At 53.2% G+C, this 15320-nt stretch overlaps 1 protein-coding gene across 2 annotated transcripts; it reads right to left on the bottom strand.

The window, feature by feature from the left end:
- Positions 1-818: 818 nt before the first annotated feature.
- MYBL2 (MYB proto-oncogene like 2) lies at positions 819-14235 on the bottom strand. 2 transcript variants are annotated; one of them, XM_083873352.1, is made up of 14 exons: positions 14185-14235; positions 13558-13651; positions 12376-12447; positions 11917-12009; positions 10064-10284; positions 9760-9916; positions 8746-9015; positions 7141-7527; positions 5541-5680; positions 5163-5262; positions 4492-4605; positions 3780-3896; positions 3476-3622; positions 819-1512 (listed from the first exon to the last, which is right to left on the bottom strand). In XM_083873352.1, exons 1-14 carry the CDS (start codon positions 14202-14204, stop codon positions 1384-1386), a joined length of 2061 nt encoding a protein of 686 aa, XP_083729478.1. In that variant the 5' UTR covers positions 14205-14235; the 3' UTR covers positions 819-1383. The 2 variants fall into 2 exon arrangements, with proteins under 2 accessions (XP_083729478.1, XP_083729479.1); XM_083873353.1 differs by having other exon boundaries at positions 8746-8973.
- Between the last annotated feature and the right edge of the window lie 1085 nt (positions 14236-15320).

The following is a 15320-nucleotide window of genomic DNA, read 5'->3' as shown; positions in this document are numbered from 1 at the left end:
TTCCAAAGCAAACACTGCAACACCGAGAAACAGAAATAAAAATTACTTCATGGATTTGCTCTGGCCCTGAGCTTGTAAAAATGAAAAATGAGCTGGGTTTCTAAACCTCTCTCATTTCCCAGGATCCAAGGTTTTATTAACAAGTTTGTCAGTAAGGATTTTCTGACTCTATTTCCAGCATAAGCCACAACCTGGAATGAGATTTGTATGGCCCAGCTCTGTTTTTCCACCCTGGGGTGAACAGATCTTGTCTGTGTGCACACCCCCAGCCAGAGGCACATCTGCCTTCATGGCTTTGGCCAAGGAAAGCACAGTACAGCTCACCCAAAAAGCTCTTCCTGTTCTGCCAGAATTACTCTTCAGTTTTTCCAACACCTTTCCAGTTGCAGAGTTAATATGTTGCCATGATTACACCACATTCCATCCTTGGCTACCTCAAACCAGGGCAGTGCTACTGTTCCCACACTAGAATAGGTACTTGGGTGCAACTTTAGCATCTAAAGGAAGGGCAACAAAAAGGCTCTGCTACATCACAGGCTCCTGCTGCTCCTCCTCCAGCCTCCATCCACCCCTGCACCTAAACACACTGTGGCACCTGCCCACAAAGTAGCCAAAAGTTCTGAACAGCTGATGAAACTACTGAGAGTGTGTGGGGAGGACAGCCCCTCTCCTCCACGCTGAGAAGCCACCAGGAATTCAACACCTTGCCAGGAGAGCAAAGAGCCCCCACAAAACCCAGCCCTTTGCTGCCTTCCCCGAGTGCTGTGAGGCAGAGGCAGAGCCCAGGGGATGTGAGCACCATCATTTATTGGAAGAGGGAGCACAGTCGTGGGGACAGGCCCCTGCTGGAGCCATGGCAGGACAAAGCAGCCCCACAGGGAGCAAGGGGCTCCAGGCACAGGTCACCCCACAGCACCACGCCCTTCCTCCTCCTCCTCCAGCCCAGGGAGACATTCCATCCCCTGGGAAAGCCAGGAGGGAGACTCAAGGTATGCAGGAACCTTCACAAAGCCATTCCTGAGGTACCAGAGCAGCAGCAGGGATCCAGGGATGCTGTGAGGTCAGTCTGCAGCACCTGCTGCTCCAAGGTGAAACAGCTGCTGCTTCCACTTGTCCAGAATTCAGGCCTTGCAGAGAGAGGTCTTGCTGTCAGCTCTCCAAGCCTCCCTTGTTTGTCTTTCCATAATGATCCCAAAGCTTGCATTCCACACACTAGCCAGCAGTTAGCCCAATTTATTACAATGTAGATCTACCTGGGAACTGAAGGGAAAAAAAAAATCCACTCCCATGTACTAAGGCCTGGCAGAAGATATTTTTTCCTGTAGTTCCCCCTCCACTCATTAAAAAAGTTTAAAAAATAAAATTAGAAAGCAGAACAATCCTTCATGATAAGATTAAGGTCCTTGATGTGTGACTCTGTTTCAATGTGCCCAAAAACTGTCGAGCTTTCTCCTGCATGAAGAGCTGATCTCTGGTTCCACCACAGGCCACTGCTTTCCAAGCCCTGGTCATCTGCAGAAGGAAAAGAAAGGATGCGTACAACACAGTCAAGGGAGAGGACAAGCATCTCATCAACACCCTGTTCTAAAAGACTGCAAAAATAAACAAAACTAACACAGGAAATAAAACTTCAGAACTCATCTTGCCACCAGGAGGAATGTGCCCACCACCAGTTACTCCTTCACAGATGAAGTGATAATTTCTGGGGTTTAGGTTCAGCAGTTTCCCAGGTAAGTGCTTCATTTCAAGACAATCCATGTGCCCTTACTTGTCTCAAGACAAAAAGCCCAAAGCACAAACCTATTAAAACTCACTGCCCTGAAGAGCTTCCAGAACAATAGAAGGAATTCATCACAGCTTTGGAGTTTATTGCCAACCAGTTCAATACCTACAGGAGCTGCTGAGCCCCAGGTCTGCTCTAATCAAATGCCATCTTTAACAGCAATCTGATGCCTTCAGTTTCCACAGGGTCCCACAGCACAAAGGAGGCAAAACCCAGGTGTGCTTCGGTCTCTGCATGCAGAAAGGGCACCCACGAGGTGTTTCTGCACTCCAGGACAGCCCTGAGAATCCTCTGGTAAATGCAGGCAGGACACAGGCAGTGCCCTGAACTGCAAACACCTGTTGACATGCACTGCAGGGAACCAGGGCTCCAGTGCTGGAGGAATGTCCCTTGCAGCCAGAATGGCTTTGATCCAATAGGGATCAACCCAGAGAAGGATGAGCTTCCTTAATAAAGAACTGCCTCTGCCAGCAGCACCAGAGCAGCACAATAAATCCCCAGAGCAGCAGCACAGACAGCCCTGCTGGCTGTGGGCAATGGGATTTCACTGCACACCTGTACTCTGTCACCACACCAGCTGCCTCCCTGTCACCCCTGAGTCACTCCTGAAGTTTATTTATACAGAGCTATTAACTCTGGGAGCAACACGACCCTGGCAAGGACAGGAGGAGAAATGGAAGTGTTTAAGAAGGGTTTATTTTGGGAAGGGGAAGGAATTACTCTGGCTGAGGGGTATTTATTTGTCAGAAGACAGAGGTTTCACAAGAAAGCTCTAATGCAGTGATGGATCCCCCCTCACTGCACTTTTCTGAGGACAACACTGCACCTTCCTGGAATGGGAAAACACCATCACAGGAGCCCCCAGTTGCAGTTTAACCCCCCCAACAAGGGCAGCACGTGTTTCCATCCCCACTGAAGCTACCAGAGACCTCAAGTGACTCTACCCAAGCAAACACCTACGAAATTGTGGTGCAAATCCCCATCTCTAAGCTACACTGCCCAGCAAATAAGGAAAACTCCTCCTCCTACATCCTGCCTGCAAGTGGTGAAGATTGTAGAGACCTGTTTATGCCCCAGAGGGCATTTTTAGGCTGCTGTGAGTCCAGCATAACCCAGATCCAACTGTACAGAGCTGAGGAAATGAGCTGCTGTAATAGCACCAGGTACAAGATGCCACACTGCCAGCTGGAGCTCTGTACTGCCACGGGGCAGGACAAAGCAGGATAAAGCCAGCCTACGCTGCCTAAGGCACAGAGCCTTCCCCAGAACCCAGAAATACCCTAAAAAACACAGGAGTGGGAAATACCTTCCTGTTTAACCTTTATACAGCACTTCAGAGTTGCTCTGCCCTGGAAAGCAAAAAAGATGAGGTTGCTGCTGTCCACTCAAGTAGTGCCCACGGGAAAAAGGAAGGTTTACTTTACTGCCAGAGCAGTCATCCAAATTTCCTTGATGGGTGAGAATTCCCATGAGGAAATCCAGGGCCAAACATGCTGAGCAGGGCACAGCTGTGTCTTTGAGGAACATAAAATTACACTTCTGGCTCAGCATTTGCCATCCTTGGTGTAAAGACAGCCCTGACAGTGTAGGGATGCCTGTGCAGCAGCTCAGAATCCCCACTCCTCAAGGGACAAGGGCTGCACTGCCAGATGAAGTGCTGCCTAGGAGAGCAGTGCCTGCTGCAGGGCTTACCGGTGCTGGGGGCCTGAAATGGCTGGGCATTTTCCTGTAGGACATTTTCTCTGGCTGCACTTGCACGAAGGCTCTGTTGAGCAGACCACTGTCATTCTTCCTGCTTGAGGAGGAGAGGTTCAGGGACCTTGACAGGAAATTCACAGGCTGCACCAGGAGAAAAAGCATAAGAAAGGAAGAAATGGAGCCCTTCATCCACGTTCATATGGACTTTCAAAGGCAGCTCCAGGCTGCTACTGCTGCTTTGCAGTTTTTTTCAGAGCAGAGCCAGCTCTGCCCTTGCTCTGAGCACACAACCCCTCACCTGGGCTCGTTTGAAACACACAGTCTTGGGGAGGGCAGGCAGGTTTTGTGTCGTGTCTTCATCCACAATATCCAGTGCAAGAGACTTCCGGACCTTCTTGATGGGACTCCTGCGCAGCTGCAGAATGTGCGAACACCAGAGTCACCATGAGCCCAGCCATGGACACAGCAACACCAGAGTCACCATGAACACAGCGACACTAGTGTCACCATGAACCCAGCCATGGACACAGGGACACCAGTGTCACCATGAGCCCAACCAGCAAATACCATCCTGAGGGCCCAGGTGCACACAAAGGTCATGTCACTCAGCTCTTCATGGCACCAGCGTTTCAAGAAAATGTGTGCAGCCCTCCCCACCACAGGGCACAGCAGCTTCCACTGCCCCCCTACTGGCACCTTGAGCCACCAGTTCAGAGGAAGAGCTTTTAGTAGGAAGGGAAGGCCACCAGGAAACTGAGACTTTACATGCAAGCCCAACTTGCCCCAGGTGCTCCAAGTGTGCCAACAAGTCCTGAGCTCAGCATACACCAGGACACTCCTGGCAGTATTTTAAGCAGGCTCTAACCTGAGGCACCTCTTGCTGATCAAAAGAGAGCAGCCACAAGGCTAAAAATACTTTGGCACCAATAGCAGGATGAATAAATCCATCCAAAATACTCCTTAAGAGCACAGGGCAGCTTAGCAGCTGGTGCACCAGCTGGGCAGCTCACCCCTTGTTTCCTCTTCTGTTTCTCAGGCTTCACATCATCCTCTATGATGAGCTCGATGCCAGCTTCACTTCGGAGCACCTCCTTCAAGTCTTCTTCCAGGTGAGGAGTCTGAGGCTGAGGTAAAAGGACAGAGAGAGAACAAGGCAGTCAAAATCTCTATGCTGGGCAGGCTCACAAGTGTTTCCCCAAAGGGACAATGGGGTCAGGAGAGCTCACAGTGGGAGGACAAACACAAAAACCTTTTTGCTTTCCAGCTGGAAAAGATATGACAAGTTTCTGCTAGTCTCATGGATTTACAGGATCTCTGGGCATGAGGGACTTATGAGCTGAACCCCAGTGTGCACACAAAGGCTGGAAGATCCAGCTCCTCAGGGAGGCAGATCATTTCCCTGCTCCTCAAGGCCATCAGTAGCCAACACACTGCAGCCTGATTCAAGGAGAGCTTTTGGCATTTTCAGCTGGTTTACAGAGGAGCTGAAATTCCTGCAGCTCCTTACAATGAAATTAACACCATGACAATGTTCCCTTCACCCCTCCCCTCTCAGCTTGGCACTACCAAACTTCCCTTTGTTCTGGCACAGATAAGAGTTTGTTCACACCCCTGCCCCAGCCTCCCCTCACCCCTTGTCTCATTTGCATCCATCAGCACCACAGCCCTGCCCAATAATTACCAGAGGTCTAATTGGTCCATATTTCTCCAGGGCATTTTTGAAAGGTGTGGGAGTGTGAGGGGTGTTGTCCACCACATATGTCTGATCTGGTGTGACAAACCTGGAAGCAGAGTGGGAAAGAGAAGGGATCAGACAGGCTGTAATCCACAAAAGGCCACAACCCACCCAGCAGCTGAGCACAACAGAGGGCACTTGGCTGTGCCCCCAGTCAGCCTGGACGCTGGCTGCCTGCAGCTCAAAGAGCTGTTTTTGGAGAGGAAAATACTGATTTAAGGAAACCCCCGGCCTGCCTTGCCTCTCTCTCAGTAGTACCATGAGAAGTACTGAGAGCTATGTCTGAATTGGACCAGACTCCTGTGTGGAGAAGGGAGGACTTACGCCAAGTTCTTCTGGAGCAGAGGGGTCTTGTCCCTGTGCAGTGGGGTGGTGACAATCACCTTCTGGCTGCACACAGGCGTGGAGGTCAGGGAGGGGTTCTCCAGTTCTAGTGTGTCCTGTTTGGTCCAAAAGTTCAAGAACTGCACAGCACAGGAAAGAAAAATTGAAGACACTTAGTCTCAAGCAGCCCAGCATTGCATTACTTTTTCCTAAATATGAGGGAAACCCTGAAGTAGAAACAACCCTCCCAAACCAGGGTGGGTTACAGACTCACAGTTTTGTACACAGACACACATAAAAGTTGTCAGGTGCCTCACACCTATAAAGATGATTCACTTCCCATAAGGGATGAGCTGATGCAACTATCACAGCTACCAACTACAGAGTGGAAGAGAAGTCCCTCCTTGCACTGGTAATCCCAGCTCACACAGTCTATTCCAACCTCAGGCTGGGAAACATGAGGGAAGTCCATGTAACACAAAGTGTACAAGTTAACAGGTCTTGCACTGAGCTGTCTTCAGCTTAAACTATGAGAAAACAACAAGCTGTGTTAGCTCTTCTGGGGTTTTACTTCCCAACAGCCAGTAAGTGACAGCTCTGCTCCCATAAGGAACAGTGCTTGTACCCAAGAGCCTCTTGGGAGAGAAAAACTCTGTGACATCCACTGGTGGCTGAAGCTCAGCTTGAGGCAGGGCCTCAAGGCACTTTGCCTTCTGAGACTCACTCCAGGCATTCCTGCCTTTTACACTCTGCAGAGCTGTACATTATGGGCCCTGCTCTGATTTCTTTTTCATGCTGGCCTTTCATTCAAGGTCCACCTGCATTTTGAACTCTCCTGTGGTGCCTCCCCTCTGTTTTCTGCTGCAGAAATGGCAGAAATAAAGGCTGGGCAGGCACAGTTGGGGAGGGTCTGGACAACAGAGCTGCAGTGGGAACTGTGCTGGAGAATGCAGCAGCCTTTATTCTGGTTTATAGACACAACTCCACCACTTCCACATGAGACACTCATGGGTCTGACCATCACAGTGCTCCAAGGTGACGTGTGCTGGAGACCCCATGTGTGGACACTGTGGGAATTACAGCAAAGGCTGAAAGATGCTGAGCCTCTTTTGTAAGAAGGACAAGGCCAGGAGCATTTTCATAGGCACACAAGACAGATCTGCACAAGGTGTTTGCTGCCCAGCCTGTCTGTGTGACTGAACTGCAAACAGACAGGGAAAACAAGTTTTCATTGGTGCCACTCTGCTGCCCACAGCTGGGGCAGCAGTGCCCTGGGGACAGCAGTGCCCTGGGAACAGCAGCAGTGTGTCCATCACACCCTGGTATGCAGATGGGGTTCCTTCCTCATGCTGGGCACATCCCCTGCCCCTCACACAGAGTAGCTGGGCTTTCTTAAAACTGCAGTCACTCCCAGATGGAGACACAGGCTGCTGCTCCCAGAAGAAGTGCAGTGCTGAAGAGCAGTGTCAGAAACCAGCTCTGAGCCTTGTTTTAGCACAGGAACATGCTCTGCACACTGGGATGGCCTCATTCAAGGCAGGAGGAACACAAAGCTGGCAGAGCTGATGGGTTTTCACATGACATTAGGGCAAGAAGATACCTGAGATGGAGAGAAGGGCAGTGTCTTTACAGGGGTGCCCTTGGGTGTCATGCTGTTGCAGGAGTCCAGGAAGGACATGCTGGTGCTGGCGACGTTCTCCGTGACAGGAGAGAGAGACATCTTCCTCTTCTTCTGCCTCTTCAGCACTGAGGGCGGGGTGCCAAACCTGCCCTCGGCGTGGGGGGAGATGGGGATGAGCTCTCCCTTGCTGCTCCTGCTGAGGTCGGAGATGGTGTGGCCGTCCAGGCGGTACTCGGTGACGCTGGGCAGGGCGGGGGTGGCCTCGCCGGGTGACAGCCGGGCCGGGCTGGCGCTGCCGCTGCTGCCGCCGGCCGAGGGCTCCTCAGGCAGGTCAAACTGGGTCAGGTCACACCACCCATCTGGGTCCTGCACACAGGGGAAACAGTCAGCAGCAGCACAGGGGGGCAGCTGGGCAGATTGGTGAACTGGGAGGGGAAATAAGTGGGGGTGTGAGACAGCTTTGGAAGGAGCCTGGCCAGGGGCAGCTCAAGCCCTGCTCTTCTCTGCCATAGGCACAGCTGGAGCCAGAGCAGGGATCTGACTCAGTTGAAAGGTGCTGCTTGTGCATGGGGGAGGTTTTTCTATTTATGCAAGGCTGGTTTCCCTGCTTGGTTCACAGCACAGCTGCACAAACAGCTGCACCCCTTCAGAGAGAGGATAAGAAAAACAGCTGGGCAGAGGGCTGGGGACAGGGACTGAAGGAAGCAACTATCACCCACAGTCTTGGGCACACCTGTAAAGCTGGGCATGGGGCTCTGGTGTAACCTGCACAGCTGAGAGCAGATTAAAACTAACCAGAACAGTTCAGAAATGAGCTGCTTCACTGCTCCAGCTCCACCCCACCAACACCCCACAAGCAGGTCCCCCAGGGCCCACAGATGTGCTGCTCAGCCTCAGGCACACTGTTTTCCTGTACAGAGGCAAAGTGACTACTTCACGGATCGGATCGTAAGTGCCTCAGGCAGGCTGGGGGCTGCAGAGGAAACTTCCCTCTGATGGCAGCAAAGTGCCCTGTTGATTTTAGCCACCCTCCCACCCTGCTGTGCTTCTGTCACCCAGGGAACCTCAGCACTGCTTGACTGGCTGAAAATAACTAATTTCAGTGAAGCTACCACCACTGAAAGCAAATGGTGGCAATTATGCCATCATGAAGGGGTCTGTCCTGCACAGCACAATGGGCTTGGCTTATTCCCAGTCTGTCCTGTCCTATCCCACCCCAGGACAGGACACCCAGGACAAAAAATGAGCACGGACCTGAACCATTACAAAAAGGAGAGCCAGGGACACTCTGGCTGATAAAGAAGGGCTAGAAATCAAGTTTGCCAGCACTTACAGCCTCCCACACAAGCAGAGCCCATGCACAAGGACAACCAGCTAGGAAAATTTACAAGCCCACAGCAATACTGGCAGAGCTGTAAAGGTCTAATCCAGCCCTGGAAGAGAGACAGGGGGAAGCTGCAAGGCAATGACAGACCCAGTCCTCCTCAGGGCAATGATCAAGGGGATCCAGTGAGTTCACTCAAACAAAAAGGGTGAGGATCAGTCTCCTAACAGTAACTGGAGGAACAAGGGTCTGTTACTTACAGATTCAATCATGTCCAGAGCTTCACTGAAGGCTGGGGCACAACCTGGGTACAAAGAGTTGGCAGCTTCAACGACCCATTTGTATGGTGACTCGACCAATGAAGCTCCATCCTCAGGCACTGCATCATCTGGGGTCCCCTCCACGTTCTGCTCTGCCACTCCTGCAGCTGGCAGCTCCAAGGGCAACTCCTGCACACCCGTCACTTCCTCATCACTGACATCTTCTTCCTTTATTTCAGAGACATCCACTGGCCAGTTTGGCGTGGCGTTCTTGGCACACACAAAAAAGAAAGTCCAGATATCAGCAGGAAGCAAGGGAACAGTGTCAGGTCCTGGGACAGAGAGCACCTGGACATGTTCAGCTTTGCCCACTCTACTACCTGCCACTGGGTTTGTTTCACATCCCCATTCTCCCTCACTGCTCTGTCTCACACACTACTTCAGAAAGAATCTATGCAACATAAAGAGCACAAGACTGTTTAAATTCAAGATTTCACTTAACAGTGTGCCAGGAGAAAGTTGTACATGGTGAGCATGTAGCACTAGTTCTATGTTTTCTATTTACCAGGAGCCTGCCTTCAAAAACTACACACTTTCTTCATGAAAACAATCACTGGGTGTACTTCCCTATTTCCTTTTTCAGAGGAAAGGAACACAGTATCTCTTTACCCTGCTCCCACACACACACTATCTGGAGCAGCCTCCTTCTCCCACCAGCAACAGCACAATGAAGCCAAGAGAATATTCAATGTCCAAGATGGACTTGATGCTAGGATTGGCAAGGTAACAGCTCTAGCACACTGCTGTTTTCTGCCTGGATAACACACTCAGGCTCCCATAACACCCCTAGCTCCTGGAGGGAGAGATCTGGGAGGCTGGGGAAGGTACAGACTGTCTGTGCAGACACCGGGCTGTGGAAAAGGCAGCGAGAGGCAGCAGAAGGGTGGATGAAGAGCTCCAGAATGCATTAGCAGGGCAGGGCACTGACCCAGCTGCCTGCTACAAGTGCCGTACCTGGCTCTCAGCTGTTGCCTGACTTGGCTTCTCCTTGTTATCCACCTCCACGAGGAAGTACAGAGACTTGGACTCCTTGGTTTCATTGAGGAAACCTCCCGTGTCCACTTTCCGCTTGATGGTGGAGTTCCAGTGATTCTTCACAGCATTGTCGGTCCTGCAGAGAAAGCAGAAGAGAACAAACCACCACTACAGCAGCTTTAAAGCACAGCTGGCAGCTCCAACACACTCCCCAGCCCCATCCCAAGAGCCTAACACACAGATCTCCACAGCAGGGAAGGCAGCAGGGAGCAAAGGGGCCTACCTCCCAGGCAGCAGCTTGGCAATCTCTGCCCAGCGATTCCCCAGGACCTTGTGGGCCTCAAATATGATGCGATCCTCCTCCTCTGTCCATGAGGACTTCTTCACCTCAGGGTTCAGGTGGTTGTGCCAGCGCTCCCGGCACTGCTTCCCCAGCCGCCCTTTCAGGTGCTTGGCTATCAGGGTCCACTGCTTGGTGCCATATTTTTTAACCAGTTCAATTACCTTTGGAGAGAGTAGGAGGGAAATAAGATAATGGAATAAAGGAGGGGAAGGTCAGTACTTTCAAATCTTCAGGCTTTGCTCTTTGCATCTCCTGGGACCAGGTAAGGGCAGACAAAGTAGGCCCCCTTTGGAAGATGAGCTGGAGGGACCTAGCAGGGCTATCAGCTGTTCCAATCCCCATGAGAGCAATGATTCAGCCAAATTTCTGTAAGAGGCTGTTTCCAGGCAGATATTTTGCCACAGGGCACCTGTGAAAGCAGATGACCCCTCACAGAACATGGGGTGGAGACTGACAGGTGCCCAGGTGTAGAAACACATTCTCATTTCTGAGCAAGGGCCAAGTCCTACCTGCTCCAAGGCTCCTCTGTCCTCCCTACTTCCAAGGACCTGGCTATGTGACAGTTCTCCCCATCAGCTCTGCACTGGCCTGCTGCCCCCTTTAACAGTGATACACCCAGGACTGACAGGGCTGCAGCTGCACACCCTGACAGCACCAGGATATACAGGGAGAGATACGAATTCACTTCAGAAGCATCCACCTTGCCTTTTACCCTCCACCCAGGGCTTTGTCACTTCTGCCAGAGCCCCAACACAAATGTTTCTGGGCACTGAATCCACTCTGGGCTCCTACAACGTCCAGGATGAAGCCATCTACTTCCTGCAGTGTTCAGCCCACCAAAATCCTGGCTGATGAGTTCCCAAAGAACATTTCTACCCTGGCCAGCTGTGCTGAGCTGAGCTGAAAGGTGCAGGTAGAAGTGATGCTCATGTAACAATTGTCCCTGCTGCAGATTCTTGCCTTTCAAGCACAGAAAAAATGGACCAAAGATGCCCAACTGAGGCAAAGGAGCTGGGCCAAAGCCATTAGGAGAGAGCTGGAGCCTAGCCTGGCCAGGATGGGTAGGCTGGCAGTCAGAACGATGCAAAGGGAAGGGGAAAGCAATCAACAGCATTTTTACAGCAGTCCTGGTGTAAGAATGGGGAGCGACATCAGGAGAAGCTTCCTTAGGGCTGTGACAGAAGGTAATGGGACCAAAAGAGAAAGAAGTCAGGGAGCAGGAGTGCTGCAGAGAATCTGCCAAACTAGGATGTTCTGTTACTAGCAGAAAACCTTGGTAAAATTTGGATTTCACTCCAACTTTTCTTAAGTACATCAAGATGATGAGTCTGTCTGAGCTGGCCCCTCTCAGCTGAGTCTGGAATCAGCAGAGAAACAGACTCACAGAAGTCATGATTCACCCAGCCAACCTCAGACATCCACTCCAGCCTGCCTACTGTGGCACAGGAAATGCCAGTTTTATTTTCTCTTAGATCCAACCTGGCCAGGCCAGGTGGAGACCTGCCAGCAGGCAGATGAATTAATTCCCTTTTCAGCTCTCTCCCTTGGCAGCCTACTGTAGCAGCACTGTGTGAAAGGGAGAAGGTGTTTACCTGGAGAGGCCTAGATCACATCACATCCTGACCATGGCTGCCTGGGCTGCTCAGGGCAGGGCAGACAGAGCTGCTCTCACAGGAATCCCCCATGGGGAACAATTACACACAGGTTACAACACCTGAGGATGGGTCTGACATCTCCACCCTCTCTGCAGACAGAAAGAGTCCAACACTCTGATCCTCTCAGCCCTGACTTACCTTTTGATCCTCCTCTTTGGTCCAGGGACCCTTCACCAGGTCTGGGTTCAGCACTCTGAGCCACCGGTACTGACACTGCTGGTCACTGCGGTTCTGGGGACAGAACTGGTGTTAGATCAGGGGCTCCAGAGCCCAGACAGCTCCAAAAGTGGCAGCAGTCCCCAGACACACAGGCTGTACCACAGAAAACCTGCAGAAGCACATAGCAAATACAAATGGAGGTCCTGGGCCCAGGGCACTGGACACCGGGACAGGAACCTCAATTTCTCACCCCAACTCCAACAGACTCGTCCTGGAAAGCCCTCTGTGAAAGCCTTCCTGCCCTTAGGCAGCCCCATTTCACAGCTTGGAGCTATGAAGTCAGAACAGAGTCCCACTGCAGAGACACAGGGAACCAACACAAGGAGAAGCAGCAACATGCAAACACTAGGATTCCCAGCTGGGCACAGGGTCACTTACAGGAAAGTGGCTGGCCAGGAACTTCCAGTCATTCTGCCCATAATGGCTCACTAACATCTTCAGCTGCTCATCCTGCAAAGGACAAAAACATCCACTTCGAGATACACTGATCCAACACACCATAGGGTGATGACATTAAAAGAGCAAGTTAGGTATTTTGAACTGTCAAGGTTTTGTTGGGACTGTGTATTCAGGGGAAGAAGGCAGCTCACAGCAGTGTTTAGCAGCTCTCCAGCACATGGAGCCCAACTGGAACAGTCTGATTCTGAGCTCTGTACTAGGACAAGCCCATACATAAAGAATGAAACAAGAGCTCAGCTCTATTCCCCCACAGTCTATTTCAAATCCTGTGGCCAAGGGCCTGCTAATCCAGCCCCAGAACACTCCTGGCCTGACAGTCCATCTCCCAGCTCAGCCACTGGTTTTGTCTGGCCAGAAAAGCTGACTGACTGAAGTGTATCACCACCTGCCTGGTGCTCTTCTCTTTCAGGGCTGCAGGGCTCTACAGCACCTCTTTTTTGATCCCTGCTATAGCCTGGGTCTGCAAACTCCTACAGCTCACAGAAAGCCTGTTAGAGGCATCCTTGTCTGTCAGCTCTGGATAGCTAAAAATGAAATTATTCCCTGCCCAACATGAACCCCAAGGCCTGGATCCCTCCACAAAGCCCACCTTACTTGGTATTCTGACCCCAGCTGTAGTTCTCACACAGCCCAAAACTAATAGTGAAACTGGAAGAGAATTTCCCAGTCAATTTCAGGCTCTTAGCCAGGATGACTAAGCCATGATCCCAAGTGTCAATACTCCCTGCTCTTGCTCCAGAAAAAGGAGCACATTTCCACTGCACATTTCAGCTCATTGGAGGCCCCAGCCCTCATCTGGATCCCTCTGTGCTCACAGGAGTGCTGCAGGCAGTGGTGTTTCACTCAGTACTCACAGGTTTAAGTTTAAAAAGTTTGAGCTGTTGATAATCAGGCTACACTTCAAACTCCCCTGAACCTCTGAGCCTCATTCAGGCCTGAGCTCAGCACAAAGACACATAGTATTCTACAGCGGCAATAGGAGGAGGAGGCAAGATCGTGGCCAGCAGGTGAGGACTGGGGTGGAGTTACCCAAGCCCGGGGTGCCATGTCAGAGACACCACCCCAAAGTATATCTCTCAGAAATTTTAGGCTGTCACTCACCTCTTCTGGGGTCCACTTGACTTTGCACCTGCCATCCCGCTGCTCCGGCACATCCAAATCGGTATCCTGGTAATGCAGCTCATCCTGCTCCTCACTAGGGGTGAATAAAGGAAGATTATCATTTCTACCTGATAAAAATTGCAGGAGAGGGAAGAACCTCCACCACACAGAGCAGAACTCCAGATCTCTCCCTCCCAGCACCGCGCCCCGACCTCACCAACAACCACCCACACAGCCCAGACTGAAAGGAGATCCTCAACTTCAGGCTCCAGCGCCTGCCCGCAACTTTTATTCTGTCCAGAGCAGGGAAAAAAGCGTTTCTTTCCACATCTGCCCCTTCCGTCCCTCGGGTGGACTTTGCATCTGGGCACCGGCACCATTTCCCCGGTGCAGCCCGGCCGCTCGGGGATGGCTGGGGCGGGGGGCGCGGGGAGCGGGCCCCGCTCAGGCCCCGCTGCGGGGCGGGCAGGGCCGGGGGGAGCCCCGGAGCACGGGGAGCGCGGGGCCGCCGCCCTGCATCCCGCACCCCGCTGTCCGGCCGGCGAGCGGGAACGGAGCAGCCGGGAGGAGCCTCCCGCGGCTGGGAGCGGGCACGGGGAGCGCGGGCACGGCGGGGCCGGCACTCACCCGCGGGCGCGGCGGGCCATGGCGGGCCGGGCTGAGCCGGGCCGGGCTGAGGGCGGGCGCGGGTCAGAGCGGCGGCGCTGGCGGCGCTTTCCTATCTCGCGCCAACGGCGCCCCCCCCGCGCGGGGCCGGGCCGCGCATGCGCCCAGCGCCTCCCGCCCGCACAAAGGCGCGCGCGGGAGGGCGCCCGACAGCCCCACCCCCCGCGCCCTCAGGGAGCCCCCGGCCAACCGGGACCCCGCACCCAGCCCGGGACACGGCACCTAACATTGCATCCAGCCCGGGACACGGCACCAAACACTGCATCCAGCCCGGGACACGGCACCTAACACTGCATCCAGCCCGGGACACGACACCTAACACTGCATCCAGCCCGGGACACGGCACCTAACACTGCATCCAGCCCCCGGCGCCCTCAGGGAGCCCGCGGCCAACCAGGACACCGCACCCAGCCCTGCATCCAGCCCGGGATACCTGCATCCAGCCCCTGGCACCCTCAGGGAGCCCGCACCCAGCCCGGGACACGGCATTCCAGCCCTGCATCCAGCCCGGGACACCCGCATCCAGCCCTGCGTACAGCCCGGGACACCCATGTCCATCCCTACATCCACCCCAGGACACCCACATGCAGCCTTACCCCAACCCAGAAAACCCACATCCACCCTGGAACATCCCATATCCAGCCCTGCACCAACCCAGGAGTGCCAAGACCCCCCAGATCCAGCACAGCACCCTATCCAGAACCCCCCACATCTATCCCCACACCAATCCGAGACCCGAGACCCCACGCATCCAGGCCCAGATCGATCTGAGTCCCTGCCGGGAACCTCCTCATCCCCTCCACATTGACCTTGGGATCTGCATCCAGCCCTGGACCCACCCCAGACCATCGGGATCCCCCACTCTAACCCAGAACACTCCCTCACCCACCCCTGCAATGACCCAGAGCTACTAATTTCCATCCTCAGCACCTCTGCATCCACCTCCACATGGACCCAGGACTTCCAGGACCCCCACACCCACCTGAAACCATTCATCTCCCCTGACAGGACCCCCCATTTCCACCCTCAGGACTCCCTACGCTCACCTGAGACCCCCCCCCAGCTGCAGCAGCCCCAGGCACAGGGCAGGAATAGCA

The sequence above is a fragment of the Zosterops lateralis genome (genome assembly GCF_965231275.1).
Source record: "Zosterops lateralis genome assembly, chromosome: 16".
Lineage (NCBI taxonomy): Eukaryota > Metazoa > Chordata > Aves > Passeriformes > Zosteropidae > Zosterops > Zosterops lateralis.
The sequence above is the reverse complement of the archived record's forward strand: the minus strand, read 5'-3'. Positions and strand labels throughout refer to the sequence as shown.